Source organism: Citrus sinensis, chromosome 3 (assembly GCF_022201045.2).
Source record: "Citrus sinensis cultivar Valencia sweet orange chromosome 3, DVS_A1.0, whole genome shotgun sequence".
Taxonomy (NCBI): domain Eukaryota; kingdom Viridiplantae; phylum Streptophyta; class Magnoliopsida; order Sapindales; family Rutaceae; genus Citrus; species Citrus sinensis.
In genome coordinates this window covers 790,135-817,319 of record NC_068558.1, presented here as the reverse complement: position 1 = coordinate 817,319, position 27,185 = coordinate 790,135, and the positions used below count along the sequence as shown (strand labels likewise).

Sequence of the window (27,185 nt, the reverse complement as noted above, 5' to 3'; positions counted from 1 at the left end):
GGTTTGTTTAGTTGGCACTATACATAAGCAGAAAGATCACATCATTTAAATAATAAGAGTAATACTGGAAGCCCGAGCCGTACAATCCCTCCGATGGTGGACACCCATGTCATTTGTGGGTTCTAACAATGGCCGTTAATTAACGATGAAGTTTAATCACATAACTTTCCGTGATCGCTTATCCCGAATCAATCGGTTTTCAAGTGTCAGAAAGTAGTTACCGCAAGAAAGGGAAGGGAAATGGCAAAATGGCCACAACAAATATTAATTATGTCAAAATACCAAAACCAGCCAAAGAAACATACCGTTTGCTCCCATCTATGAGGAAAGTCTCTCACCCTCTTTCTCTCTCTTAATGAAACAGAACAGAAGAGGCAACAACAGACACACGCCGACCAAACCAAACCAAAACCCTTTGTGCATGCTGTACCGTTGAGACATGAAGAAACCGCGGAATGGCTTCTGTTCAAATGAAACCACCATCATCAAATGTCAAAGCAGCAGCAACGACACCAACAAAAGCAAAAGCAACTGGAACACTGATAACAAGAGGAAGAAAAACAGAAGCTTCTATGAGTTCTCCTTATCTTTAATCATCTTGCTCTGGTTTCTGGTCTTCTTGTTCTACTCTAAACTTGGCCTCAGCCATGACAACGCAGCAGGTGCATATACAAATTTTTTGCCTTGCCCGTTTTTCAATTTTGGCTCTTGCGCATTTTTTTATTTTGGATTTTTAGCTAACCCATTTCCTTTGAAAGGAAAGATTTTGCTTTCCGCTGTTTAATTCGTTAAAACAAATATGCAATGGAACAAAACTTTTGAATTATTATTATTATTATTATTATTATTTGCTTTCTCTAAAATGCCTAGTTTTATGTAGATTCCCATGATTCATATTAGTCAATAGTTCTGTATTTTACCAGTCATATTTTGTGAGCTGGTTTGCAAAGCATCTTTCTTCTTTCATGAATATAATGTTCAAATGATAAACAAAAAGTTCATGTTCCTGCTGAAATATTGGGCAAACTTGTTTCTTTATTTCAAAAACTTCTGTACTGATTAAGGATACGAATTTCAGGGAATCCGCCGCCTGATAAGGGAAGGACGCCTTCTTCTTGTGTAGGCAATGATAAGTTTTGTGACACTGCAAATTCCTACGTGACAAATGCAACTAATAATTGTCCCAATGGGGTGCTATTGGAGACTAATAATTCGTCAGCAAGCTGTGGCAACTCTGTTGTTCATCAGCAGTTTGTAACTCACAGATACACTCTTCCTGAAACAAGTAGATTAGAAGAAGTAATTTGGAAGGTTTTAAATTATGCTGCTTTATTCTGTGAAGCACAAAGGCATGAAGAACAAACTACAAAACCAAAACTATCAGATGGGAAAGTGCCTCACCATACTTATCTTAATTTTGATGAGTTCCGGAACATAACAAGGCAAGAAAAAGGATGGGGCGTACCCAGTCAGCTTGTTAACATCACTCATCGGTTTGATCCTGATGGAACAGAGTACAACTACGCCTCAGCAATGAAGGGTGCAAAGCTGGTTGCCCATAACAAGGAAGCTAAAGGAGCAAGTAACATATTGGGGAAGGATCATAACAAATACCTGAGAAACCCTTGTTCTGTTGCAGGGAAGTTTGTCGTGATTGAGCTTGGGGAAGAAACTTTGGTTGATACTGTCAAAATTGCGAATTTCGAGCATTATTCTTCTAATTTCAAGGAATTTGAATTGTCTGGTAGTTTGAGTTACCCAACAGAAGTATGGTCTCCATTGGGAAAGTTTGTTGCCACAAATGTTAAACAACTTCAAAGCTTTAAGCTGCCTGAACCCAAGTGGGTGAGGTACTTGAAGTTAAATTTACTCAGTCATTATGGATCAGAATTTTACTGCACACTGAGTGCGGTAGAGGTTTACGGTGTTGATGCAATTGAGCGGATGTTGGAAGATCTCTTTGTGGCTTCTGAAGGGTCGGTACCCAATAAATTGCCAGAGCCTAACTCAAGTACAATGCCTTCATCGGAACCCGAAGTGGGTTCCAGTGACTGTAACAAAAGTAGTAAAGTTCAGAATGGTGTCAAAACTGCTAATATACAGGTGGAAAACATTGAGAATGCACAACTATTCAATGAAAATGTGGCAAATCCTTTGCCGAGGGCCAAGATTCCAGATCCTGTAGTTGAAGTAAGACAACATCCTATTGGCAGAATACCGGGTGACACAGTTCTGAGAATTTTGATGCAAAAGGTAAAGTCTCTGGAGCAGAATTTATCTGTTCTGGAGGACTATATCAAAGAATTAAACCAAAGACAACAGGATGTTTTTCCAGAACTTGACAGAGAAATAACAAGAATATCTCTGCTTTTGGAGAAAAGCAAACTGGAACTTGAAGAACTCGTGAAGTGGAGGGAGACTATGGTATTGTGCTAATGCATCTCTTCCCCCTCCCCACTTTTTGTACCATGCCACATAACCATTTGATATCCCCTTTTGTTTCTTTTTCTTCAGGAAAAAGGGTTGTCAGACCTTGAGTCATGGAAAACTGTTGTCTCATTTCGTGTGAATGAATTGATCAAAGAAAATAGTATGTTGAGGTTAGAAACATCTCTTCATCAGTGTTTTTTTACAGTCTTTTCCTGGGTTTACATTACTGATTATTAGTACAATACAAAAAGGTTGCATTTCTCTAATCTCTTGATGGATTAATTTCCCTAGATGCTTTGGTTCAGTCAGTGTGCCAGATTTAGACATTTGGATTATACAACAAACAAAGCTTGCCTAAACTCAACTTAATTCAATGCAGCCTTACATCTAAGTCTTCTATTGCAATTTGTGTAAAATTCCAAAATATGCAGCAGCATCACATATATCTCATTCAACAATATCGTATATTGTTAGGATTGTTTCATGTGATCCGGTTTATCCAAGAGTGGCTGGGTTCAGAGGTTACTCGATTGTTTTGAAATTTTAATAGTGAATATTAGACTAGTGACTACTACACATTTTAACTTCTTTCATTTTGGAATTTTAAGTTAGTCAAAATCTTAATATCCATTGGGAGTTTGTATAATGCATGGGGCACGTGCAAAGAAACACTCACTCGGAAAATAAATCGATCCTTTCTGCTGGATTGGAATAGCTGTGCTGCTACCTATTAATAACCGTCTTACTATGTTTCTGTTTGTTACCCTCACGCTGAATGCATTGCTTTTTTCTTCTTTTGACATCCTTTTTTCCCCTCGCTCCCTCTACCGCAGAATCGATGTTGAAAAGGTATCAAGTGATCAAGCAAATTTAGAGAGTAAAGAACTTGCTGTGCTATCTGTGAGTCTCTTCTTCGCTTGCTTCGCAATTTTCAAGCTAGTTTCAGCTCGACTTTCAACACTTTTGAGAGCCTCACAATGCAGCAAAGTACGCAGAACGAATAGAGGTTGGGTTCTGATACTTCTAAGCAGCAGTATGACAATTTTTGTAACCTTGCTCTCTGGCTAGCTAGTCTCTCTCCTCCTGTGGCTTTAGAATACTCAGATCCTTCCTTGGCTGTTGCTTTTACCCTCTTTAATTGTGTAGCCTGCCTCTAATCTCTATTCCAGCTAACCTGCTCCTGCTGTTCTAGAAAATGTGAATTTTGCTTTTCTTTGTAGGAATCCAAGTAGGAGGAATAAATTTTTGGTTGGTTTCTTTTACCCACGCTGTACTGAAATCGCTTCTGTAGGAATACAAATTCATTGTCAATTTGTTGCCTCAAAAAGATATTTTTAATCACAATTTGGCATGACTAACCTCTCTATTTAAGTGACTTCACTCTGAAATAGCTAGCATTGATGATGTATTTGATGAGATGTTCCATCCCAAGCAAACTAAAAATACTGACAAAATGGCATATTTATATATCCACTCTTAAAATGATAGGAGTCTAATCCATATATTAAAATAAGTTTTGAGTGCACATGTGTCATCTTTCTCTTTATGTTATAATTATTTAAATAGAGATATAGAAGTAAATTATGTATAAAATTGTAGAAACAAATTATATGTGTCATATATTGATTTCATTAAATAAATTATGTTATGACACATTAGTTTCGTATAAATCATTTATAAAAATTTGTGGCCATGACTTTACTCAAATTTAAATGATAAAATTCTTTTATATACCCTCTGTTTCATATGAATATGAAAAACATACTAGATAATTAATTACCCATATGTCACAATAAAATATCATATAAAATAACAAAAAAATTGGTAGACAGAATTGTACATTTATCATGTTCAACAAACATGATAGGACGTATAATTACACTGATTAATTATATAAAAAAATCTATAACTTCTGGTTATCACTTAAGTTATGTTTATTTCTAGAAATGGAGAATTAAAATAAGTAATTGTGTTTACTTACTAAAAACATATGAATTTTGGATGGAGCCTAAAAACATGGCGAGGTGGAAATGAAAATAAGATAATAAAAATGGAGAATAAATTGACATTTAATCCTTAAAAAAATTAAATAATTTTTTACGCTATTTAAATAACAACAACTACAACTGGTCTATTTTAAAAAATTATATTCTTACACTTAATATTATAATAAACGCATAAATTTCCTCCAAAAATATTTACTTATTTATTTTATTAGTGAAAAATATATGATTTTAACTAAGAACATTCTAATAACTTACATTAGTCTATTACAATTACACAAAAAAATAAACCCATTAATAAGAACACAGATTATGATTTTTATGACTCAAATAAATAGATTATTTTGATTTTAATTCTCATTATAATTCTAACATATAAGAATTCCACTTCATTCTAATTCCCGACCATCTTAATTCACGATAGGTAAAGGCAACTTTAAATACTTTCCCTCCCAGCATCTAAAACGACACAGTTTGGGCTATAATTACCTTATTATCCTCAAAGACTGTGACCCTTTTTTTTAATCTTGAACCGGAGCTCACACGTTCGACTTTCTTCCAGTGTCAGTTACGAGTCACGAGTTACAAACCTTCCCCTCTCCATCTCTCTGCAACTGCTAAGTCATTTTTCGCAACAATTTTGGTTTTTTTTTTCCCAAAACTATTGCAAAAACAATTAAAAAAAAAGAAAAAGAAAAGAGAAACACAACAACTTTTACAATTTTTTTTCTGGGTGCCTGGATAAAAGGAAAATACTAGGGTTTCATGTTTTTAGCAGCTCTTATGTCTTATGAATGGAGATTATCACCTCTACTTTTTTCTCGTCCCAATTTCTCATAGCCGCGATTTTCACGATTTTCTCTCTCCTCCTCGCTGTCCGCACTGCCCGATCAACGAAATCGACTAAACAATCGGACGGAGCGACCTCTGCCACGTCAGCAACGGCAAGGAAAAAATCTTGCAACTGCACGTGTTCCTGCAACGGGCCTGCGGCGGCAAGTGCAGCCGAGCGGGAGATGCTGGAGGTGGGGAGACACGCCGCGACGGCGGCGGCGGCTGTGGTTGCGGAGCGTGGGAGCGGCGCGTCGATGATGGAGCAGTTAGTGCCGGAGATTACGACTCACGCTCTCAGTTATTTGGATTATCCAAGTTTGTGTAGGCTTTCGATGACCAATTCGTTGATGAGAAAAGCTGCCAATGATGATAACGCCTGGAAAGCTCTTTATCATAAGGTAATTTAACTATAGTTTTTAACCTTTTATTTTGTTTGAATCGTAATTGCAATTTTTATTTTTAATCTCTTCTCAAAATTGTGTAAATTGTATGCCCACATTTTGTTAAAATATGAAGCAGAAATTGCTAAAAGACAAAAACTTCGCTGAACTCTCTGTACAAATTGCACCATTCTGATGACTTTTGGACTCTGGGCATGCATAAATTTTCATTTTTATCATTCTTCTTGTTAGGATTTTACTTTGGAGCAAGATAGCGTGATTCCAGTTAATGGGTGGAAGGCTTACTATGCAGCTACAAGAGCTGTTGTGAATGTAAATGCAGAATTTTTCAACATTATCAGAGAAAGGTCCCTTCCAGCAATGAGTCGTTTCTGGCTTAATGCGGATTATGTGAAGTGTATTCATGCATCAGGAGAGCTCTTTTCAGGGTATGATTCCTTCTATTTGGTTTTAGGAAATGTGGCTCAGTGGCATCATGTTTAAGTTCTTGCTCTAGTTCATTCATAACTTGTTGCAGCATGTTTATGTGATGTTGGTTGTGTTGGATATATACACATGCAATGGTGATACTGTGATGATGGCTAGATGTGTATGTTATAAATGGTGAAACTTTAAACGTATGATAACTATACGCACATGTAAACCTATGCTCATTCTAAGTAGGTTTATTGAGATCAGGAGCAAATTCTGCAAAGGCACATGTATATAGGTATTGTTGACAGTTGAATGTTTTTCGCAAGAGGAAAATTGTGGGAATTCTTTACATTTTTGGAAATTGAGGGGTTGAAGTTGTAATCTTAGCATGCATGGCCAGATTGTTTACTAACTAGAGAGTTTATGCTTTTTGTAGGAAAGCTCTGTCACACTGTTTTGATAGGGAGGCCCTGTTGCATCATTGAGTGCCTACTATAATATGCTGATGTTGTTAATTGTACAATCTGTCTCTTCTGTGATAAATTTCAGTACCAATGATCTTATAGGAAGGTTTTCCTTTGATAATGTCCAAAATTTCCATCCACCTTTCTAACTGTTTTACAAGTTCAGCAATTTTCTCCACACACTCAGGTTCCTTGCCCACTTCCAAGAAATGTATGGTTTATGCAGTTTATTTTTCTTGAAGAAGTGTTAAGCACTTAATGTTGTCTGCTAGTGCAATTGTGCTTTCGAGGTTTTTAATTATACATTGTTTTCATGACTTACTGAAATATACAGGAGTCATCTTGTTTCTGTTTTCTGTTCTTTTGTTTTTTCATTTTTTTCCCCCTTGAAAAGAATTTCTTTGGCTACAGGTATAATTCTGTGATTCAGAGTTGGCAGATTGCTTTCAATTGGGAACAAGGTGTTGACTTTCAGGTTCAGGATGTACGGGCTCGGGTACTGACAGATATTGCTTGGGTTACCATGAAAACCTACATTGACATTGACACTGGACCATTTAACATGACTAATGTATTCGAGTTCCATAATGGGCGGTGGTACATGGTGCATCATCACAGCTCTGTGATGCTCGTTGATGGAGAGGTGGAGCAACAGGTTGTGCATGGGTAAAGAGAAAAACGAGATAAAACCAATTTTAACGTTTGATTATACTAGATACAGAAATAGTGATACTTATTAGCATGAGCAAGCTGCGTTGCTTGAAGTTTCTTTATGATTTCACTGGAAAGCCCATTTGAGCTTTTTCGGCCTCATTTTTGATTGTTTTCTGGTAAAAAGGTCCATTTTGTTCCATTTTCTTTTCTTTACTTTTTTTAAATTTCTTATTATTTAATTCGTCTTGTAATTTCTTAGTTGTATGATTTTGGAAGGAAATATCTGGTCACCTTTGAATTAAATGGGTTGACCGAAATTTAATGGCTATTCTGTGGACAAGATTTTGCTCTCTGTCGTTTCGGATGGGGATCAGCTCTCAAGGTTGAAACTACAGAGCATAGGAATTGAAACAGCAAGAGAATGCTGTAAAAGTGGCGTGTACTCATTAAGCTGCTTCTATTGTAATAAATACTGCTTCACGTAGTTTTTGTGTATGATTGTATGCGAGGCAGTCGGGCTTGGGGATGGGCTGCACTTGCGGCAAAAATGTAGATAATAACCCATCACTGGTCTGATGGGATTCATTTCATTTTATCGTGTGGCTGCAATTTATCTTCGGCAATTTGATAAGCGTTTAATGTTTCTCCGGTTATAGGATGGATAATTTAATAGCGACCAATCGGCTGAACAGTGTAATATTTATGCCTGAGTTTGGCCCGTAAAACAGTATAATATTTATTATAAAGACCTAAAAGTACCTAACAACAAACGGTTCCATGGTCTAGTGGTCAGGACATTGGACTCTGAATCCAGTAACCCGAGTTCAAATCTCGGTGGAACCTTGTGCGAACAGATGATCCTTTTCCGTGACCTTACAATATTTGTGAACAATATAGCGTTATCCATTTTGCGCACACTCGACGGGGACGAAGAGTGAGCGCAGATAAAGAATGGCAGCTGCCCTTCTTTCGTTACCAGCGGCGACTCGTCATGAAACTCCCGTCTCCCAACGTTCTTCCACTAGCAGTAGCTGCTTAATATTTCATCGCTCGCTCTCAGTAGCTTCAATAAAATGCCCATATAATAATAGGCCTACGGTTCTTCTATGTTCTGCTGCTACTTCAGTATCAGTTGTTGAAGATGTGTCCTCTCCTCTACCACCTGATGCAGGTGCTACTGAAGGAGCTGACAAGGTCGGTTTCAGGTAAATATCATCTTCTGTGCCTGATTTCCTGCTTACCCAAATTATGGACAATTTGGAGCAATTTATATAAAATATGTTCGGTTTTTGGTTGCCCAGATAGTCGAGGCAAAAGATAGTGTGGTGTTGTAATTGACAGTCGCATCTTTCATTATTCCATTCCCATGCCACATGCAAAACAATAGCTCGAATTTTAATTTTTCTTTAAAAATTTGCACGGAGGACTGCAAACCTGATTTGGTCCAATTTGATCAATACTAAAAGAAACGAGTTTAGTTGAAACAAGGTCTTCAATTCTTCATTTGCAAGTTAAGCAATCAAGGGTCTGGATTGATTACTGCAAAACTAATAAAACCTTTAATCATTTGGCAGTATTGATGTTTAAGTTACTCTTGTAGTTTTCTATAAAATACATGGGATTATCCCTGGGATATATATGAGAACCTTTGCAAGCGCTGCTTCAATCTTAGAAACTAAGATTCACATTATGTTATTGCTTGATAGTTGACCCTTGGAAGTCATTTGTGAAGAAGTTGGCACTTTTGGGGACATTAAAGATATAGACATGTTCATTTAGGTGTAAAACTTTTCCCTCCGTATAAAACTCGGATGAAAATAATTGAATCTCTGAGATTAGTGACTCCCGCAAGGATATATAAGAACAAGAACAATATATGTTGAATTTCCAATGCTGTAAACAAATTTTTCAACAGGGGTTGTAAGGTGTGTGGGAAAGAGGAACTGGAGAAAGGATGCAATGGTGAGGGCACTATTCAAGGTGGGATTGCAACAGTCCCAGGGTTTGGATGGTGGCCAATAAAGGCATACCGGCCGTGTCCTGGATTTTTGGCATCTGGTGGTAGGTACAGGCGACAGGGGCAAACCATGGATGAAGTTGCCTTTGGAAGGGGGGAAAAGAGAGCTCCTGTGAGTTCTGACAGTGAGAATATTGATCCAAGGTAATTTATTTCTTATAATTTCATTTCAATAACTATTTTCTCGGCCACTTTGTTGTCAGAATGATTACACTTAAATGGTAAGCATTGCTTGAATGTTTCTGGGTTTATATCTGTGTCTAATACATTGAAACTTTTGCAGCAAGAGCCGAGGGGGAAGAAAATTTAAGAGGTGATCTTCAGTTACCGAAGAATGGACCTACCTAAAGCTTTATTGGAGGGTGATATTTTTTTACCACCGTAGAAAATAGATTTGATGTGTGATTCCTTGCCCATTTTTCATTTTTCTCTGAAAAATTTGGACATATCGATGGCTGTACCTGTACTTTTTTGGTTCTTAAAATTTGATGTGCAAACTCAATATACTGGATGATGAAACTGTGGATGTTTATCAAAAGTTGAACTTCATCAGATACGAGTTTGGCATCCACTCGTTCAACCACCGACCATGTTTCTGATTTATAAAAAAATGATTTCAAGTAATTTGATCAGATTAACATTGTCGGCAGGCAATGAATGGGAGTTTTGATTTGTGCAACACTATGCGTTAGATTTTTCCTGCGCTAAATTTGAACAAAATTAGCAATTCTACCAAAGTGTGGTGGTACAAGTTTAATTTCGCTAAAATTGACGGGTGAGGTTGGATATTTTCTCCCTCTCGTCTCATTGACACGTCAAAGTCTTACACTACAGCTTCCCTCAGTGAATAGCCCCGTTTTCACTCTAATAAGCTATTAATAAGTTACCAATTGTGCTCACCAACCCAAAATTTCCTTTGGAGACGGGGAGAGAACCAAAAGACACAAGCAAAAATGAAAGCTGAAACTAAAGCCAAAATCGAAGGTACGGTCCGAGAAATACTGGTGAAATCGGACATGACCGAAACGACAGAGTTTCAAATTCGGAAACAGGCTTCGGAAAAGATGGGACTCGATCTCTCACAACCAGAGTACAAGGCTTTTGTTAGACACGTAGTCACTACCTTCCTCGAAGAACAAGATCAGAAGTCCAAAGAAGAACAAGAAGAGGAAGAGGAAGAGGAAAATGAAGCAGTTAAAAATGATAACGCTGAGTATGATGACGAGGGGAATCTCATTATTTGCCAAGTTGGTTTTTTCTTTAAAAAAACACATAAAAAGTTTCTATTTCTTTTGTGGGATTTAATAAAATTTGTTTATTTTCTGTAATTCTGTGTATTCTCTCTATAGCTGAATAAGAAGAGGAGGGTGACGATTCAAGATTTTAAAGGCAAGACTTTGGTTTCGATACGGGAATATTATACAAAAGGCGGCAAAGAACTTCCTTCTGCCAAAGGTTTGTCCTTTGTATATTATGTGTTGCTTTGATTTTTAGAATTGTGGGTTACTTTGTGATGCAAAATGTGTTTTGATGGCTTTGTTATGGTGAAAATGAAAATATAAATCTAATTTAAGTTATTTATGGCATTGCCCACTGTGGGATATTTTAAATGATAATAGAGTTCATTGATGTGGATTGCCTAGTCTAGAGGTTATATGGAGTTTATATGTGTAAATTAGTTGCCGGTTGTTAACAGATTTTAGCCTTACATGTTTAGGAGAAAGTTGAATGGAAAAGTGTTTGTGTGCTGTTGTTTCTTGATCCATTCTTTTTATAAACTTATGAAACTTATTGTCTGCATTCAAGTTGACATGATGCATGCTCATTGTCCAATTAGGAACGATACTCTTTGTTCCAAGATTTTGTGGAGTTGACAGGACTGCATGGTTGCTCTGTGGTGAAATGGGTTTTTAGTTGTTGGAGAGTTGTATGGCAAACCCTGTGGTCTCTGTGACTAAGGGCTGATTTCTTAATACCATGGCTCGTAATCTGATCTCTGATTTCTTTCTGTTGCCTTAGTTTAATTGTTTTTACCATTTTCTTGTGGGCTCTTACGGGATACTTATGTCATAATAATGATATATAAAGAACATGAAGGGTTGTTCACTTCTAGTTCAACTTTCCTAAATGTTGTTAAGTTGTTTACTAGCTTCTGTTCCAGGTATTGGTAAATTCCTGTGAGTTAAATAACCCAGCTCACTTTTCTTCCATAACAATCTGTTAAATACATGTGCTGGTAACTGTTTTTGGTTCTTTTCCAGAACTTTCTTTATGCTCTTTTTGGTTTTTCTTTCTGCTCTCTATATGGTTGCTGAAAAAGACAAGAGATAGTAAATAATCAACTTGGAATTTCACTGGCTATGTCAATTCAAATCTTTTGCAAAATTCCAATACATTTCCTATCCTTAAGTGCAACACAAGTTCTTGTCTGCATATCATATTATTTGGGATGACTTAGCTTAAGCTTCCGTTAAGCTTTATGGTACTCTATTGATTTCTGGACAAAATATGTTGTTCCAAAATGCAATCTAAAATATAAACTTTAAACTGTAATTCTTAAGGCATGTGTGATTACTGAATCTAAGATTGTGCCTACTTCAACTGCACTGCTAGATGAGGTGGCCATTTTCTCTCTCACGCTTGGTATAGTACTGCAATCTATATTCAGGGTCAAATTATTTTGTTATCTGGGCAATGTGTGGTTGCTTGGTGAATAATGAAAAAACCAAGGTTTTGTGTTGATGCAATAGTATGCAATTATGTTTCAACTTTCAATACTTGTACTGTTGTATCTTCAGGAATATCATTGACTGAGGAACAATGGTCAGCCCTCAGGAAGAATGTATCTGCCATAGACACAGCTGTCAAGAAGATGCAGTCACGGATCATGTGAGAGATCCCTCGGAGACCTGTAATTTGAATGTGTACTTTGTGAATCTTGAGGTCCCCTGGATAGTTGTAATTAAGGGATTTGACTCTAGTTTTTGGGGCTCCATATGGATCTTTTTTGTGGTGGGAGATGTTTTTGATCCACCACTCTATTGTTGAGTGGCAGCATATCATCTGTCGCAACTGATGTGGATTTCTAATCAATGCTAGCATGTATTAAGACTTAAAAAATGGTGTGTTAGTAGTTCGACTGTTAGACATGGAAATGCTTTGGTGTTTTGCTTAACAGTGTTTATGCATCATAAATCAAACGAGTCATCAAATTTTCCCACAAGGATCATTTTTATTTATTTTTTCCAATCTATGTACACGAAGCTTGGACACAAAAGTATTCTAACAAAACGAAAGAGTAAGAATGATAATGATCCCCCAACTAATATTACAATTATCTGGAAACTAACTTTGCCTCATTTTCTCATTAACAATAATGGGGGCCTTGAATACATTGGAAAGAGCTGGCTTCCAACCCACAACCCAAGAGCTTTTGGTTCTCCTCGGCGTGAGGCTAGCTGCTGAGCTTGCAGCCATTCTCATTTTCTCAATCAGCGCCTCGGTATTAACTTGTTCCGACAGAATCTCCTCCAACTGCTTAGTGTTAATCGCCAACTTCACTTTCCAAACTCCATTCCCATGCGATGGCAGAACTTCAAGAGCTGATCCAGTTGCCAAATTCTCAACAAAATCTGCAGAGGACATCTTTGGTGGGTCCATTAGTTCCATGCACTCCGCCTCTAGCTTCTTGTGTCGCTCCTCTTGCTTTCTGTGTCTGACCACATCATCACAAAGCTTATGATCCTTGCCCAGGGGAAGCAGATAGTAAAAAAGGCCGCTGACTAAACTTTCATGATCAGCTAAAGGCGATGAAGCCTGGCCTCGCGGAAAAATGCCATAGCCTGGATAATTTTCCAGGACTTCTCGAGCTAATTTGGGACTCGTGAATTCCAGTATCCTCCCGGAATCCGTTAAAACCCGAATGAAATTTGGACAGTCGTTAGTGTCAACTATCCCTTTGAGAGAACAATTACCCATTGCAAAATCTTGCACATTGATGCCTCGAGCTCTTCATTAGTTGCATTTAAACCGTGGAATCTTGGAAAAATAAAAAATGAAAATGGTGGAGAGACAATTGCGGTGTGTCAGAAATGACATTGTGTATTTTTTTCAAAAATAATAATCGGCGCCATGTGATACTAGACCGTTGCAAGGATTATTTAAGAAAAAGATTGAGAATGATCGATCCAAGGCAATAGAATAGAATAAAGGGGTAGCTTGGTCGATTAGAAATACCAAGAAACGACATATTAGAAGCAGAGCCATTTCAAATTTCAGGGCTAGGGCTAATGTGCCGGATTCCCTCGTCAAGCTTATAGGCATCAAAAACCCGCGACAAAAAGTACTTTCTTTTATATTTTTTTTTTCAAATATGGTGAAAGCAACTCAGCAAGCGAAATCTGTACATGTTATATAGCTGTAAGGTTTTTCCTTTTTATAACCGAAATATAATCAGACATTTCTTGAAACAACTTGGAATCAAGTTTATAATAGGAACTACCCGCCTACCTCTACCTAATTATGAAGCTAAGAAAGGAACAGATTTCCAGCATTTGGTGGGACTCAAAGCCTGACTACTTGCGTTGTTATTTGTTGAGTAAAACCGATAAGGGAAGGTAATTGAGATGAAGAACTAGCCATTAGTCAATGTGAATGTGATGAACTATTATTGGATTGCTAATCAGCTTGGAAAAAGTGCCTACTTCCCCGGCAAGCTAAATGGCTTTGCTAGGCAAATTGCGGTGTTAACTGGGCCGGGCCATGCTAATCCAATAGCTGCTTAAGAGCTTCAACAAATGTAATACCTGACTTTGGGATGCACGTGCTAAACCAAACTCAGCCATAGTAGGAGTGCGCCGACGATTATTATTATTTATGCGGAAAAATCGTTTTTCTTCGATTAGTGTGTGTACACGTGTAGTCCACACAAAAGCCTTCTCCGCACTCCACAAAAATCAATTTTGTCTTCCGTACCAAATGTTTAATTAATTAAATTACATGAAAAGCCCTGACAATCCCCGAAAGGCAGAAGCAGCCACTCACCATTCTAAGTTCTGCTGTACAAACCCACCTTGACCACACATCATCCTAAGGCTTATATTAACATCCATATTTCTACAACTAGATAAAACGCTGGCCCCGTGGGCCCTGGCCACCACGTGGTCGTGGTGCATTGGCATTGCAGATACAAAGCCTTCTTAAAAACCGCAAGTTCAACTACGCATCGCATGGGCTGAGAATTCAATATTATCTATCAAACAGCTACTGCTACTGCGATTGCACAAAATGGGCTGCGCGTCCTCAAAAAGAATTGAGGCCACCGTTGACATTTACCGTCCGGCTCCGGCGAGCTTCGCCGTCTTCGATATCAACGCAGTACAAGAGCCATGGCGGACGTCAGACAACAATAACACATCTCAAGAACAACAAGAAAAGCCCGCGCACGTGCCGGCCCCGATACTCGAGAAGCTTAACAAGTTCGAGACTGATGCCCCTCACTCTCACTCATGGGACGAAGTTAGCAAAGTCCTCCAAGACTTGAAGCCGAGAATTAGTAGTAACAGTGTCTCTGCCGCGTCGCCAACAACGCAGAAGCAAAACATAACGCCACGTAAGAGCGCGTCTTTCCACACGCTTGAAGAGCTAGACAAGAAGCTGCTGCGATCATCACCTAATTTACCTGCAAATGCAAAGCCATCAAAAGAATTGAGAGAAACTGAGTCCATGGGGACAGAGTTGAAGACGAACAACAAGGCCGGGTCCCGAGCTGATCATCATACAGAAGGAGAAGGGTTTAAGCCTGTGAAGGAGAATATATTCATTGTGCGGGACAGAATGGAGAGGGAAAAAGAAGGCAAGCAAGCGAAATACGAGAAGCTCATACGAGACCCGTTGAGTGATTTTCCCGAAAAGTGTCCGCCGGGTGGTTCGGATGGGGTCGTGATTTACACGACGTCGTTGAGGGGAGTGCGGCGCACGTACGAGGACTGCAACCGTGTGAGGAGCATATTCGAAGTGAACCGCGTGGTGACTGACGAGCGTGACGTGTCATTGCATGGGCAGTTCTTGAACGAGCTGAAGGATTTGTTTGGCGGTGAGACTGTGACTGTGCCTAGGGTTTTTATCAAGGGTAGGTATGTGGGTGGAGTTGATGAGTTGACAGAGTTGAACGAGTCTGGTAAACTCGGGAGGATGCTGCGGTCGGCACGCGTGGAGATGGGGATAGGTAGGCAAGCGTGTGAAGGTTGTGGGGGTGCGAGGTTTGTGCCTTGTTTTGATTGCGGGGGAAGCTGTAAGGTGGTTTTGGCGACTGGGGATAAGCAGAGGTGTGGTGTCTGTAATGAGAACGGCTTGGTCCATTGTCCTGCTTGTTCTTCTTAATTATTGTTGCTGATGCCCGGTTGTTGTTTTATTACAGTGTGTTGATTTCTAAGTGCATCACTTCATACGATGACGTTTTTAATTCACACATTAATCTTGGAGTTGTTGTGATCCCTCCCATCCCATTTGAATGATTCAATCTCCATCATTGGTTTAATTTAGTAAATGAATAACTAATTATTTAATAGTTAAGCGATACTTTTTAAAATTATTGGTAATCCGTATGTAAGTTCATGGATATGATTTTATTTTTAATTAAATGATAAATACTTTTTAAATCACCAACAAAATAAAAGAATTAAATGTGTATGTATACATATATTATTTTATATGTGTAAATCAGTATACGATCAATATAAATATTCAACCTTAACAATACATATTAGCAATACAATTTTGAATTCTTGATTTTACCATAGCCTGAACAAAACAGAATTATAAACTTAAACAAGGGCCCAACCGGGTTCGAACCGGTGACCTATTGATCTGCAGTCAATTGCTCTACCACTGAGCTATGGACCCTTGGCTGATTTCATTTTACATTTTAAAATAATTGACGTATATTTTACGTGAATCTTTTCACATTTTCTCTTGAATTCATCGCTGAAATTTCGCTGGAAAGGAAGCTCATTCATCGTATGATTCGGCTTGAAAGTATCGAGAGGGGAGCAGAGGAGAGGAATGGAGAGAGGATGAAGAATTTAATTTCCATCGTCGAGTATAGAATTCCAAGGGGAAAGAAATTGCAAGTTTTTTGTTTGGATAATGTTTAGGGAAGAAATTGAAGATTAATAATGAAGTTTCACGTGTTAATGAAAAATTATGTGATTAAACATAATCACTAAAAGGTACCCGACCTACACTGAATACACCTGATAATCGAGTTACTATGCGAGGTATGTCGTACCATATGTAAAGTGGTAAAGAAAAGTCTCCAAAATACCAATCATGAGAAATATCTCCATCGCCCAAATAGAATATTTGGTTTGGCAAGATCAAATAAGGAATACCTTGCTGGAAAATAGGGGACAGCTGGTTTTCACACCTAGAAAAAGCAAAAGACAGCACACCAAGGACAGTGGTCCTCAGCTATCATGTTCAGAAGCTACCAAGGTAGCCTTTCCAGAGGTATCATGGACTACTTTAAAGCGTACACCACGTGTGCAAGAAAACAAATCATGTCAAATAACGTCTTTCTTGCTCCTCAAGTATGCTCTTAACAGTCCAAAAATAATGATAAAGTTGAAGAGACAATAAAATCTTGAAAAGGACATCAAAATTACCATTATAAATGTGCTGTATAGCAGGGCAACCAAGGTACTCTATGTATAACTAAGGTACTCTATATATAAAGACACTAAGGTTCTACTTTTCTCATATATACAACAAAGGACACACATATTTCACTAAGACTAAGGTCTCCATCAATCTCCGGCCATTTATTATAGAGAGCTTGCAAGCTCTCAAACCCTAGATAACCCAACTCTGATTCAGCATTGGAGTGTGGTTGCCGGCCACCACAGCTCCACCTCTGATCTCTTCTTCGTTATTTTGCAAGCCTAAGGCACCTTTTTAAGATTTGTCACTTCATACCTTAACTTGTCACCTTAACCATCCTCTTCCTACTCCTCTTTATCTCCGTAAAAGCCTAAAACAACCCACACACTTCGATTAAGTGAGGTACCCTACATGCGGAAAATAAATTCATTATTTTAGTTAGGTTTTGCCACTTTCTCTTGCACCTAAAATCTACTTAAACACCAAACATCTCTATATAGGTATCTAGCTTATTTTATTCATCTCGTATAAATGTAAAATCTTATGTAATCTCTCGTTTATATAGTGGATTGATGATTTGCTTCCATGAACGTAGGCCAAAAGCCGAACCACATAAACATAGTGTGTTTTCTATATTTATGTTTGTTTAATTATATTTCCAATTTAATGTCCAATTGGTGTTTCACATATGAGTGTACCTAAGTTTCCCAACTACCTTAAGCATTATGTGAGACACCTGAGTTACTCTCTAGATTAATTCCTATATGTCACTTTAGCTCATCACTAAGTATACCTTAACTAAACCAATTATCCCAAACATCAGAAAAACACACCTAAGTTCAAACTTAGCACAAACTCCCCTCAGATATAAATATACATTTTTGAATTAGATTTGAGATAAATCCTATAAGAACTACCAAATTAGTTCAAATCGGACCGTAGTAAAAATTTGATGAAAACAGATAATTTTAATGCTTGACTATTAAATTTCATTATTAAAATTTTACATTTAACTAAGTGTATTATTTTTAAATTTAATATGACACCACACTCTAACTGCACAGAAAGTGGAGAAAATAAACAGATACGCTTGGGTTTATGAATGAGTAATAGTTTGTCCTATACATACATCAGTAATGTTGTCCTAATTTGTAGGAGCATGTGCAGCGTCTTATCGTTTGGCCTAGCTTCAAGACAAATTTGATATTCAACATTCCATTCCATTTAGTTTGGTATATTATGAAATAAAATGAAGAGAACAAAGACGATGAGTGATGGCCATGTGATATCTGAGATATTTGGCAAGGCACTGATACTCAATGTCATTCTTTCATTAAGAAATCAATATGTTATCACGTGATTGCTTTTGCCTTTTCTTTAACTCCCACCAAAAGAAAGAAAGAAGAATGTCAATACTCGGAGGGGCTGGCATTTTGAGTTCAGATATTAGTTCAATGTTTCAAGTTCGGTTTAAAAATTTTTGAACCGATCAATTGTAATTTATCCATTGCTCACAATGAATGAGCAATTAATTTGGAACCCTCGACTTATTTGAAGTGGTAAACCAATTAATGCAGCAAGACTGGTTAGGATCCCTATCAACTAATTCCACCTTGAACAATTCAAATCAATCGCGTCTCAGAACCATTAATCTCTTTGCTTTGTACGCATGACTTGAGCAAGTCAATGATACTAATAAAGTGGGCAATAGAGAATGAAATTGGTGCAATACATTATTTATAATTTATCATCACTACGCTATGCTACGGTAGACTTTGAAGCAGTCCCCATAACTAAAGAGTTAGCTTTCTGAAAGATATGTATGCGGTAGGTAAAAGACTTTTTGAGAAAGATGGCACAACACCCACTCGTTGTCTTGGATTTCAAGTTCAAATGTTCAGTGGCTGAAATCCTAACCACTCTTAAATACTAATTTAGTATACTTCCTACCTTTAGTTGGTGATGTAGCTTTACATGATATTCTCAACCACCCAAAACTTTTTGCTTCTATCGGATTGCACTGAACAGAATATGACTCATTGTGGGTTTGAGAATTTCCAATCCCCTGTGACGGTTTTGTCTTGAGTTTATCTTAGATTTATTTTCCTGCCCTTTCCTTCATTAAAGCACACAGACCATTAAAGCACACAGACTTCTAATGCAGATATTAGGTGATTAGTACTAGTAGGAATGACAACTCTATAATGGATATTCATAATATTTATCTAATTGGATTGGATAATATCCATTCAAAATTTTTTGGATCTTGAAATAGATATTTTAAAATTATATTTATATGGATATGGATAATTATTTCTACCTAATGGATATCCATTTAACCCAACACAAGTTTAGAAAGTTTTAACTTTATAAAATTCAAAATGAAAAATGTAATAAATAAACAATTGTAAAAATACTAAAAATAAATAAATGCAAAATTGTCCTCAACTAAAATATTTATTGTCAAATATACCCACACATCAAAATTATAAAAAAATATTTTGAGTTTTGAAAATTTAGAAAAATTCACCATTGACACTATTCCACCGCCGGAACCACATCTATTCCGTTGTCGGCAGCGAAACTTCATCCAATGTTAACACCGCTGACATAAATATATTGGAAACTACACGATCTATACAAATATAGAAGCGATCAACACCAATCACAAAGAACGAAGGTGCACACGCCGCAAACGTGCAACGGCCATGTGGTGGTCGTGTCTCTTTGTGATGCGCGTGCGCCTCCATCATTTGTTATTTTCAAAATAAAAAAACACCTTTAGATAGATAGATCGTTGAATTTTCGATTTGGTCGTGTGGGATGTGTCAACTACAAGTGATTTTATGGCGATGGCGCCGGAAGAGACGGCAGTGTCAGCGACAGAACTGTGCAGCAATTTTTTTTCAAAATTTCTAAAACAATTTTAATTAGCTTTTAAAATTAATGATTTTAGGAAATAGAAAATAAAAAAAAGAATTTTTTTAATGTAATACATCATTAATTAACTTTTACTTTATTAATATGTTATATTATTTTTAAAAGTTAGAAATACAAATTTTATGTCCATGGACATCCATGAATATCTATATTTATATAGATAAAATTTATATCTATATCCCATATTTAAAATTGGACATGAATGAACAAATCTATTCAATTATGAATTTACACACGAATGGACAATATCTATATCCAACGGAATATTTGCATTAGATATAAATATTGGCAAATCCATTTAATCATGGATGGACAATATCCATATCCAACTGGATATTTGCCATCTCTAAATTTAGTAGTTTATCTAATATGAAGGCAAATGCAAATGAACCCTATCAACCACTATCCTGCTATATAGACGGGATCTTTGTTCTAAACTGTTTGGCTCACATCACGTGATAAACAAATTGGGTTCAACAAAATCACATAAAATGGGATTATGAATTACAAACGAATGGGCCTTCGAATGAAGAGCATGTCCTTGCTAGGGTACAGAGAAACATCCAGAAAACCATAGAACAGAAGAAGAAGCTTATTTTGCATTGCATTCATCATATGCAAATAAAAACCGGTATTATACCAGAACTTTAGATAAAGTCTTTATAATTTGCTCTTATTTATGTATAAGCTAAACAAAAGAACAAAAAGGACAAACACCCAGCAACAGCCTCCTCACAAAATGTTTACATCAAGGACGCTGTGCATATTCAGCTCTCATACTTCCCCTCACATACTCTCTCTAAACTATCAATATAATGAAGGCCACAAACTCATAAATTCTTTCCCTAATTGTTTCATCAAACCACTTTTATGCTGTGTAACTTCACTAACTGGTACTTGTATCGGTAAGCTTTTGTTTCGTATGGTCGTATTGCAGCAATTGCTCAAGAGTCTTGTTCTTCAAATATGTCCAAGAGAGAAATTGCCTGTTAAAAATCAAACCAGAAGACAAATTAGAATCAAATATGAAGTCACAGTGAACAAAATGTTTAGACTAAACTAACACTAATATCAAATTACCTCAGGCACATTTAGTTCAAGGCGGAACTTGGGGCCATCATAGTGATGGAGAATTGGCCTGAAGGAATCCTCTTCAAGCGGTTCACAGATTTTCCGTGTAACAACCCGGACCTGAGGTGAAATACAGAGGAAGTTTTCATCAATACTCAAATCATTAATCTCACAATCCACGACGATAAAAAAAAGGTTCAAAGACTACAAATATAAAACAGAGATGAAAATTACCTGAGCTGGGAATCGTGATTCGCCAGGGCATTTCTTGTCTTCCCAGGCTGTAGGATCAATATTTGTACCTCCAAAGCTAGCAGCCTACACAGAAAGATCGTCAGGATGTCAATTAAATAAACACAACTTTACGAGACACAAAAACTGACGGTGAAATTACAAACCTCAAAAATTCCATGCAGCTGGTGGGTGGAATAGTTATAAAGGAAAAGGGGCAAGCCAGGGGTTATAGCTCTCACTGAATCCCTGTAACGTGGAGGCAATCCTGAAAAATAAACGCAACAATTAAAATCAAAAGTTAAAAAAATAAAAATATCAACCCCAACTAGATCATCTCAAAAAAATAAAAATAAATAATAATCTGATCTAGGAAGAAAATAAGTTGCTCCTACACAAAAACATTTTTTGAAAAAAAAAAGAAGAAAAGGAAAGGGAAAAGAGAACATATACATACCAAAGAGCTGTCTTTTGAGATTCTCAGCCATGGTATCATTGTTGCAGACAAAAATATAGCCACCAATGGTTTCGTTTCTAGGCAAAGCCTCCGAAGGTGGGAGAGTCTTGAACCTCTTATCAGCAGCAGTCTTAGTGTCCTTATTATCGGAATTATTGTCACCATCTTTGTTATTGTTCTTCTTGTTGCTGTTCTTCTTGCCACTCTTGCTTCCAAGTCCATGATGATCATGCTCTTCCTTATTCCTATTCCCCTTCAAATTAACATTCATATAACTGTTGATGTTGTTGTTGTTGATGGTGCTAAGACCAAAATGACCTGACTTTGAATAAATCCCTTTGTTGAATCCACCGTTGATCCCAACATTCTTTTGAGAGGCCGAGGCAGGGGCCACAATCTGGCCGATAGGGCCTAGGCCAATATCGTTGTAGTTGCTGCTGATACTCTTGTAACCACCATCGAAGGCGTTCAAATCAGACCCTTTAGTGAATGGATTCACATTCACTTGACCGCCGACTCTGATGTCGAAATTCTTCCTTTCATCCGGCCTCTTCGACCCATAATTGTTGCTCCAGATCGAGTCGTTGAGTGACAGATTAGCCAAGTTTGATGCTTGCACCCTCAGTTGATCACTGAATTGCCAAAACGACTGCTGATTGTTCTCCATCTCAGACACTAATTCACGAGAAAACAGAAAATTTATGTATGATCCGGGACGAATGTGGTATTTTTTTCTTTGTATATCCCTAATCTCTACAAATATATAAAAAGGGTTATTTAAAGAGAGCAAAAACAGGGGAAAATCAAATCTTAAAGTTTGATGTTGTACGAGAGATATAAGAGGGAGGAAGAGAGAGGGGGCGCGCGCGTGTTAAATAAGGGGTTGATTAGATTAAGCAAACAAGAAATTTCTGAGAAAGTGAGTTGAGAGAGAGAGAGAGAGAGAGAGGGAGAGAGAGAGAGCGGTTGTTAGTATTACGATTGCGTGTGGATTTGTCAAAGTAGAAAGTCACCAGAAGATCGATAAAGAATTACATTTATTTTGATTTTTTTCCCTTTTTAAAAATATCTCATCAATTGAATTTTGTAGTTGAGCGAATGCGAGAGAGGTGACGGCAGAAACGCGGTTTGAGGAGGTGACGTGGTGGAAGGGGAAGGGGAAGAGGAGAGAGAAGAGAGAGAGACAAATACACAGAAAGTGGATAGTTGAGTTCGTGGGGGAGTAGCTTCGATCTGGACAATTTTACAAAAATAGCCCAAGTTCAAAAAATAATAATACATTAAGCAACTGATTCAAGAGAGGCCAACATACAATTCATAAAAGCATTTAGATAAATTATATAATTTTGTTGTCTGATTGCATGTTCATTAAAGTCGGTCGGTTGAAATGGTCATTTTCTAATTATTGAAAATAAAGAATAATGAAAGGGCTATTGTTGTGAATTTATCTCAGCCTGGGGCTATATCTATAAACGTTTCTTTCGATTTTGATATTTTGTCCCTTTTCTAGAAGGTCTTCTAGGAGCATCGATGACTTGGAGAGTTTGAGTTCACACACGAGGGCTGCTCCTTTTTTGTGCTTTTGGCTTAAGTGTTAAGGATCTTGAGAAAGTGCCAAATTTTCCCGTATTATTAAATCTTCCACTGCTGTGCTGTGGGTCTGTGACTTGGCTTGGCATGTGAATTTGGGACGTTACATGTATATCAATTACATCTACAGCATCAAACGTGGATTTTGACGTTATAATTATGCTCAATGACCAAATCATTATTGTGGGCGAATCCGGAGCTATAATTATTAATCTGATAAAATTTTTATATACAATAAAGGATTCTTTATCCGATAAAATTTTCCTTTCCTTTTTAGCAAAAGCTGCAATGGATGCAACCAATTCAACAGGCAAGTCACTGTAGCAGAGATGAACGTGGCGCATTGAAAAGAATTGGCCGGCATTGTGGACCCAAATCAAACAAAAAAGGGAGTTTGGGCTTTGTATATTTGGGCCAATTAAAGATGATATGATAAACAGACTTGTGGCTCACCACAAGATCTTTGAAACCACTCTCCACTAACCATCTGATGATCAACGGACTGCTATATCTTTCCTTACTCAGATTTTAAACCAATTATAAATTCATAACCAGCAAGAGATTTTTTTTTTTTTTTTGAGAAGATAATTAAACTTTCATTAAAGCAAACAAGAGAAAACAGATTCCACATCAATTGGTAACGGCGCTGTCCATACAACATTTGAAAGACTCCTTAAAGCAAAGCTTAGCCAAGGAGTGGGCATGAGCATTACATGATCTGGGTGTGTAATGGAAACTGATGTGCTGGAAATCCTTCCTTTGATCTTGAATTTCAGAAATCACCCAAACAATCTCTGTCTTGCTTCCCTCTTGGTTGTTAATCAACTTTGCTACATCTTGACAATCTGTCTCCACCATTAAAGAGCTAAGAGCTGCATTTTTTGCCACAACTAATCCCCATTCAACAGCTTCTGCTTCTGCAACCTTAACATCTCCAGAAAATTTTGTGGTCTTGACAGCAGCCACAATGATTCTGCTGTTTGAATCTCAGATTACAGCTCCTAACCCTGCTATTCCTTTTTCATGATTAATAGCGGCATCCACATTAGCCTTGAAAACATTTGCAGGAGGAGGGCACCACTTCTGGCTCTTCATTGGATTGTGCATTCCCCCTGATCCGTGCCCTTGCTGACTCACCAGTTTATAAGCCTCAACTACAGCCTCAGCTTTAGCCACCACTCGCCAGCAGTCCATCTTTTTGCCTTCAAAAATCCTGTTGTTCCTGCTATACCATATGGCCCAGCAGTATGCAGCAAATATTTCTATGTCTGACTTGCTCATCTTCTTGGTTATCTCAAGCATAACATTCCACATATCTTGATTAGAAGCATCAGGGAAATGCATTTCAAAGGGAGCATGAATCCATACCTTCCTTGCAGCTTTACAGTGCACCAATGCATGTGATACGCTTTCCACTCCTTGTTTGCAGACTTGACAGTGAGGCTCTGCCAATATCTTCTTTTTCCATAGGTTCTCAGCAGTGGGCAATAGGTTTTGACCAGCTCTCCACATAAATATTTTGATTTTTTCTGGAAGTTGGAGGGTCCATAAACGGTTCCAGTGATTAAGGCCCTTGTAAGAACAACTAGGCTTATCAGGGTACTTCATTTTTAAAGCTAGCTGATACCCGCTTTTCACAGCATAAACTCCTTTTTTATCAAAGTGCCAGATTATCTCATCCATTCTCGGTTTTCTCGGCAGCTGAATTCTCAAAATCTCATTGGCATCTTCTTCCCAGAACCACTGCTGCACCTTTCTGTGATCCCATTGATTTTCAGCATTAATAAACTCTGAGACTGTAGCTTCTGCTGGCAGATTTTGAATTGATAGGGGCCTAAAAGTTTCAGGCCTTGGAATCCAATTATCCCTACAAATTAGAATCTGTTCACCATTGCCAATCCTCCACCGAATTCCTTTTTGCAGCACATGTCTTCCCCACAATATGCTTCTCCATATGTAGGACGGATTATGACCAGTTTGAGCTCTCAAGAAGTCTGACTTTTGAAAATACCTAGCCTTCAACACTTTGGTAACCAATAAATGCGGGTATTGCAAAAGTCTCCATCCTTGTTTTGCCACTAAAGCCTGATTAAAACTAGACATCTCTCTAAATCCGAGGCCTCCTCTACTCTTTGCTTGACTCATCTTTTCCCACCTTGCCCAATGGATTCCACGCTTGTCCTCTTTTGATCTCCACCAAAACTTCGCCATTGCCATCTGAATGTCATCGCACAGCCCTATAGGAAGCTTAAAAACACTCATCGCATAGGCTGGAACCGCTTGAGCCACTGCTTTAATAAGGACTTCTTTACCACCACTCGAAAAAAATTTATGCTGCCAGTTTGAAATCTTGCTCACCACTTTGAGTTTCACTTCATTAAAGAAGTTTTTCTTGTTTCTTCCAACCATAGAGGGCAAGCCTAGGTATTTTTCGTGACTAGACACCACCTTAAGTTGAAATATCCCCTTGATTGCATTAACTCTGTCTGCTGGGATTTTGCCACTGAAAACCATAGACGACTTGTCAAAATTGAAGAGTTGACCTGAGGCTGCAGCATAGCATTCGAAGATCGCTTTGAGGGCCTTGCAACCATCCACTGAAGCTTTTGTGAACACCAAACTGTCATCAGCGAATAGTAAATGCGAAATAGTAATCTCCTTTCCAAATTTCAGCCCCTGGATTTGATGATTCTGCTCCGCTTGCAGCAATAAGTTGGAAAAAGATTCTGCACATAATATGAACAAATATGGGGACAGATGGCAGCCTTGTCTAAGGCCTCTTTGCGGGTGAATCATGCCCTTGGGACTCCCATTTACAAGCACAGAGAAAGATGATGTAGTGATACAATTCATTATTAAATCTACCCAATTATTTGGAAACCCCAGCTTCGTCATTGTTTGTTTCAAAAACTCCCACTCCACCCTATCATAAGCTTTGCTAATATCTAGCTTTAAAGCCACTAACCCATTTCTTTTCCCTTTACTGTGCCTAATTTTATGGAGACACTCATACCCAATAATAATATTGTCGGTGATGAGTCTATTGGGGATGAAAGCACTCTGAAACGGCGAAATGATTTGTTCAAGAATAGGTTTCATTCTATTTGCTATAACCTTAGCGATAATTCTATAAATTACATTGCAAAGGCTAATGGGTCTAAAATCAGTGACTTTTCTAGGCTTATGAACTTTTGGAATTAAAGCAATATAAGTGTGGTTTAACGAAGTTAAGTCACCTCGTTCATTCAGAATGTGTAAACAAGTTGAAATAACTCCACACTCCACTGCTTGCCAATGCTTCTGAAAAAAGACAGCAGGAAGTCCATCCGGGCCAGGTGCCTTTGTGGGGCACATTTGGTTCAGAGCCTCCGAAATCTCCTCAGCTGTAAACGGCTGATTCAGATGATTCTTCATGGTTTCATCTATCTTTGGCAACAATCCATCTAAGGCAGCATCTATTTGAGCTTGGTTTGGCCTTGAAGAAGTGAAAATCTCTTGAAAGTACTCACAAAATTCAGCTTCCACTTCAGCTTCCTCTTCTGTCCAGCGCCCTTGTTTATCATCGATCCCCCAAATTTTGTTCTTTCGCCTCCTTGCTGAAGCCTTTAAATGGAAGAACTTTGTGTTTTTGTCTCCCTCTTTTAACCAGTCAGCCCTTGATCTTTGCTTCCAATACATTTCTTTATCAATCAACAAATTATTGATTCGCCTCTCCAACTTTTTAATTTCATCTCCGCTGACGTAATGATCATAATTCTGTTTCAACCTTTGTAGCTGCTCCATCGTCTGCTTTAGCTCTTTTTCTCTTTCCCCGAACTCTTGCCTGCTCCACCATTTAAGCTTAGCCATAGAACTTTTGGCGGATTTTTGAAATTGAAGCACTGGACTCCCGAATTTCCAATTCCCTTGACTGCTCCATTCCTCTTGAACAATGCTCTTGCACATATCATAGGCACTCCACATATCCTCGTAATGAATCCTCCGAGGTGCCTTCCTCTCATAGCGGACACTTTTACCTCT

General features: G+C 37.9%; 7 protein-coding genes and 2 non-coding genes across 10 annotated transcripts; 6 read left to right on the top strand and 3 right to left on the bottom strand.

Annotated features, from left to right (window-relative positions):
• The first annotated feature begins 82 nt into the window (after positions 1-82).
• LOC102628732 (SUN domain-containing protein 5) lies at positions 83-3,741 on the top strand. Its single transcript, XM_006476298.4, has 4 exons — positions 83-662; positions 1,079-2,424; positions 2,515-2,600; positions 3,264-3,741. The coding sequence occupies exons 1-4, from the start codon at positions 440-442 to the stop codon at positions 3,496-3,498; spliced, it is 1,890 nt and encodes a 629-aa protein (XP_006476361.2). The 5' UTR covers positions 83-439; the 3' UTR covers positions 3,499-3,741.
• A 1,234-nt stretch (positions 3,742-4,975) lies between these two features.
• Positions 4,976-7,790, top strand: LOC102628047 (F-box protein SKIP8). Of its 2 annotated transcripts, none has more exons than XM_052436675.1 (3): positions 4,976-5,665; positions 5,900-6,096; positions 6,519-6,950. In XM_052436675.1, exons 1-3 carry the CDS (start codon positions 5,228-5,230, stop codon positions 6,565-6,567), a joined length of 684 nt encoding a protein of 227 aa, XP_052292635.1. In that variant the 5' UTR covers positions 4,976-5,227; the 3' UTR covers positions 6,568-6,950. The 2 variants fall into 2 exon arrangements, with proteins under 2 accessions (XP_052292635.1, XP_006476359.2); XM_006476296.4 differs by lacking the exon at positions 6,519-6,950 and adding an exon at positions 6,958-7,790 and having other exon boundaries at positions 4,978-5,665.
• Positions 7,791-7,971: 181 nt separating this feature from the next.
• On the top strand, positions 7,972-8,043 carry TRNAQ-CUG (transfer RNA glutamine (anticodon CUG)). Its single transcript has one exon. It is a non-coding gene; the product is annotated as a tRNA-Gln (tRNA).
• An 11-nt stretch (positions 8,044-8,054) lies between these two features.
• Positions 8,055-9,771, top strand: LOC102627756 (uncharacterized). The gene is made up of 3 exons (XM_006476295.4): positions 8,055-8,405; positions 9,116-9,361; positions 9,501-9,771. The coding sequence occupies exons 1-3, from the start codon at positions 8,152-8,154 to the stop codon at positions 9,532-9,534; spliced, it is 534 nt and encodes a 177-aa protein (XP_006476358.2). The 5' UTR covers positions 8,055-8,151; the 3' UTR covers positions 9,535-9,771.
• Positions 9,772-10,104: 333 nt separating this feature from the next.
• On the top strand, positions 10,105-12,306 carry LOC102627451 (RNA polymerase II transcriptional coactivator KELP). The gene is made up of 3 exons (XM_006476294.4): positions 10,105-10,464; positions 10,567-10,672; positions 12,016-12,306. Exons 1-3 carry the CDS (start codon positions 10,171-10,173, stop codon positions 12,108-12,110), a joined length of 495 nt encoding a protein of 164 aa, XP_006476357.2. The 5' UTR covers positions 10,105-10,170; the 3' UTR covers positions 12,111-12,306.
• A 58-nt stretch (positions 12,307-12,364) lies between these two features.
• On the bottom strand, positions 12,365-14,299 carry LOC102627156 (uncharacterized). The gene has a single exon (XM_006476293.4). The coding sequence runs from the start codon at positions 13,193-13,195 to the stop codon at positions 12,563-12,565; it is 633 nt and encodes a 210-aa protein (XP_006476356.2). The 5' UTR covers positions 13,196-14,299; the 3' UTR covers positions 12,365-12,562.
• A 57-nt stretch (positions 14,300-14,356) lies between these two features.
• Positions 14,357-15,711, top strand: LOC102626886 (uncharacterized). The gene has a single exon (XM_006476292.4). The coding sequence runs from the start codon at positions 14,504-14,506 to the stop codon at positions 15,596-15,598; it is 1,095 nt and encodes a 364-aa protein (XP_006476355.2). The 5' UTR covers positions 14,357-14,503; the 3' UTR covers positions 15,599-15,711.
• Positions 15,712-16,048: 337 nt separating this feature from the next.
• Positions 16,049-16,120, bottom strand: TRNAC-GCA (transfer RNA cysteine (anticodon GCA)). The gene has a single exon. It is a non-coding gene; the product is annotated as a tRNA-Cys (tRNA).
• Positions 16,121-20,462: 4,342 nt separating this feature from the next.
• LOC102626599 (B2 protein) lies at positions 20,463-22,511 on the bottom strand. The gene is made up of 5 exons (XM_052437292.1): positions 21,576-22,511; positions 21,286-21,386; positions 21,127-21,205; positions 20,897-21,012; positions 20,463-20,802 (listed from the first exon to the last, which is right to left on the bottom strand). Exons 1-5 carry the CDS (start codon positions 22,240-22,242, stop codon positions 20,761-20,763), a joined length of 1,005 nt encoding a protein of 334 aa, XP_052293252.1. The 5' UTR covers positions 22,243-22,511; the 3' UTR covers positions 20,463-20,760.
• Positions 22,512-27,185: the final 4,674 nt, after the last annotated feature.